Raw genomic sequence first — 947 nt, 5'->3', positions numbered from 1 at the left:
CGGGAGCATTTCCCAGCCTCTGAAGACGGGAATTTGGGGCAGGAATCAACAGCCTGGATATCTCCACACCCCCCCCTTCCACTGACCTGGGTTTCTGAGGGGAATCTTTGGGCTCCTTTGAACCAAACCAGCCGCTGCTCTTACTCCTCTCGTCTCCCGCCGCCGCGGCCTGGACGAGGGGTCCCGCTTTCTCCCCCTGGCCTTTGCTCCCCGTCTCGCTCCGGTTGCCCCCGTGGTGGAAGAAGCCACCTTTCGGTTTCTTCTCTTCCTTCCTCGCCTCCTCGGGCTGTTTGTCCGAGGAGAAGCCCGCGGGCGCCGCGGCTTGGCCGGGCTTGTTCTCCAGGCGGCTGCTCTCCTCCATCCTGGCCCTGCCCAGGTGGTTGCTGAGGGTGACGGCCTTGGTGGAGACCTTGAGCTCTTCCTGCAGGGCTAAGCTGGGAGGAGACGGGATGAACCTCGGCTCGTCCCTCTGCTGAGGCCTCTCGAAGCCGCCGAGCCCCCAGGGCGCCTCGTGGGGGTCGGGGTGGAGCGGGGCGAAGCCGAACCCCTCGTCCTGCCTCCTGGGCACGGCGGGCACGGGCAGTGGGGCAGAGCCGGGCGGGACCAGCGCGGGGCTCTTCGGGGCTGGCTCGTCGCTGTAAACGTGGCTCCCGTTGATGCAGAGGGAAGAACGGGACACGGGGTCGTTCTTTGGCGTCAGGCTTTGGGTTGCTTTGGGCTCCAGGACCGGGCTGACCTGCGAGACGTCGTCGCTGAACGCTCTCTTGTGGGTCAGCTTGGGGGACGGCAGATAGTCTTTCACTGGGGGGGGAGATTGAGCACAAAACAGAGGTGAGGATGTGACAAGCAGTGTTTTATCTCCTACCTGCAAACACTAAAGAGAGCCTTGAAATCATCCCAGCTCCCGGGCTCCACTGGATTATAATTAAATTTGAAATGCAGAGCCC

General features: G+C 62.9%; 1 protein-coding gene across 1 annotated transcript; it reads right to left on the bottom strand.

Moving 5' to 3' along the window:
- Positions 1–50: 50 nt before the first annotated feature.
- On the bottom strand, positions 51–801 carry LOC113962464 (rab11 family-interacting protein 5-like; the record flags this gene model as incomplete). The annotated part of the gene is made up of 1 exon (XM_027673217.1): positions 51–801. A coding segment is annotated over one exon (751 nt), but the record flags the coding sequence as incomplete, so codon positions are not given.
- Between the last annotated feature and the right edge of the window lie 146 nt (positions 802–947).

This window comes from Neopelma chrysocephalum, unplaced genomic scaffold (genome assembly GCF_003984885.1).
Source record: "Neopelma chrysocephalum unplaced genomic scaffold, ASM398488v2 Primary Assembly neopelma1_180376, whole genome shotgun sequence".
NCBI classification, from domain to species: domain Eukaryota; kingdom Metazoa; phylum Chordata; class Aves; order Passeriformes; family Pipridae; genus Neopelma; species Neopelma chrysocephalum.
Note: the sequence above shows the minus strand (reverse complement) of the source record. Positions and strands in the feature narration are given on the sequence as shown.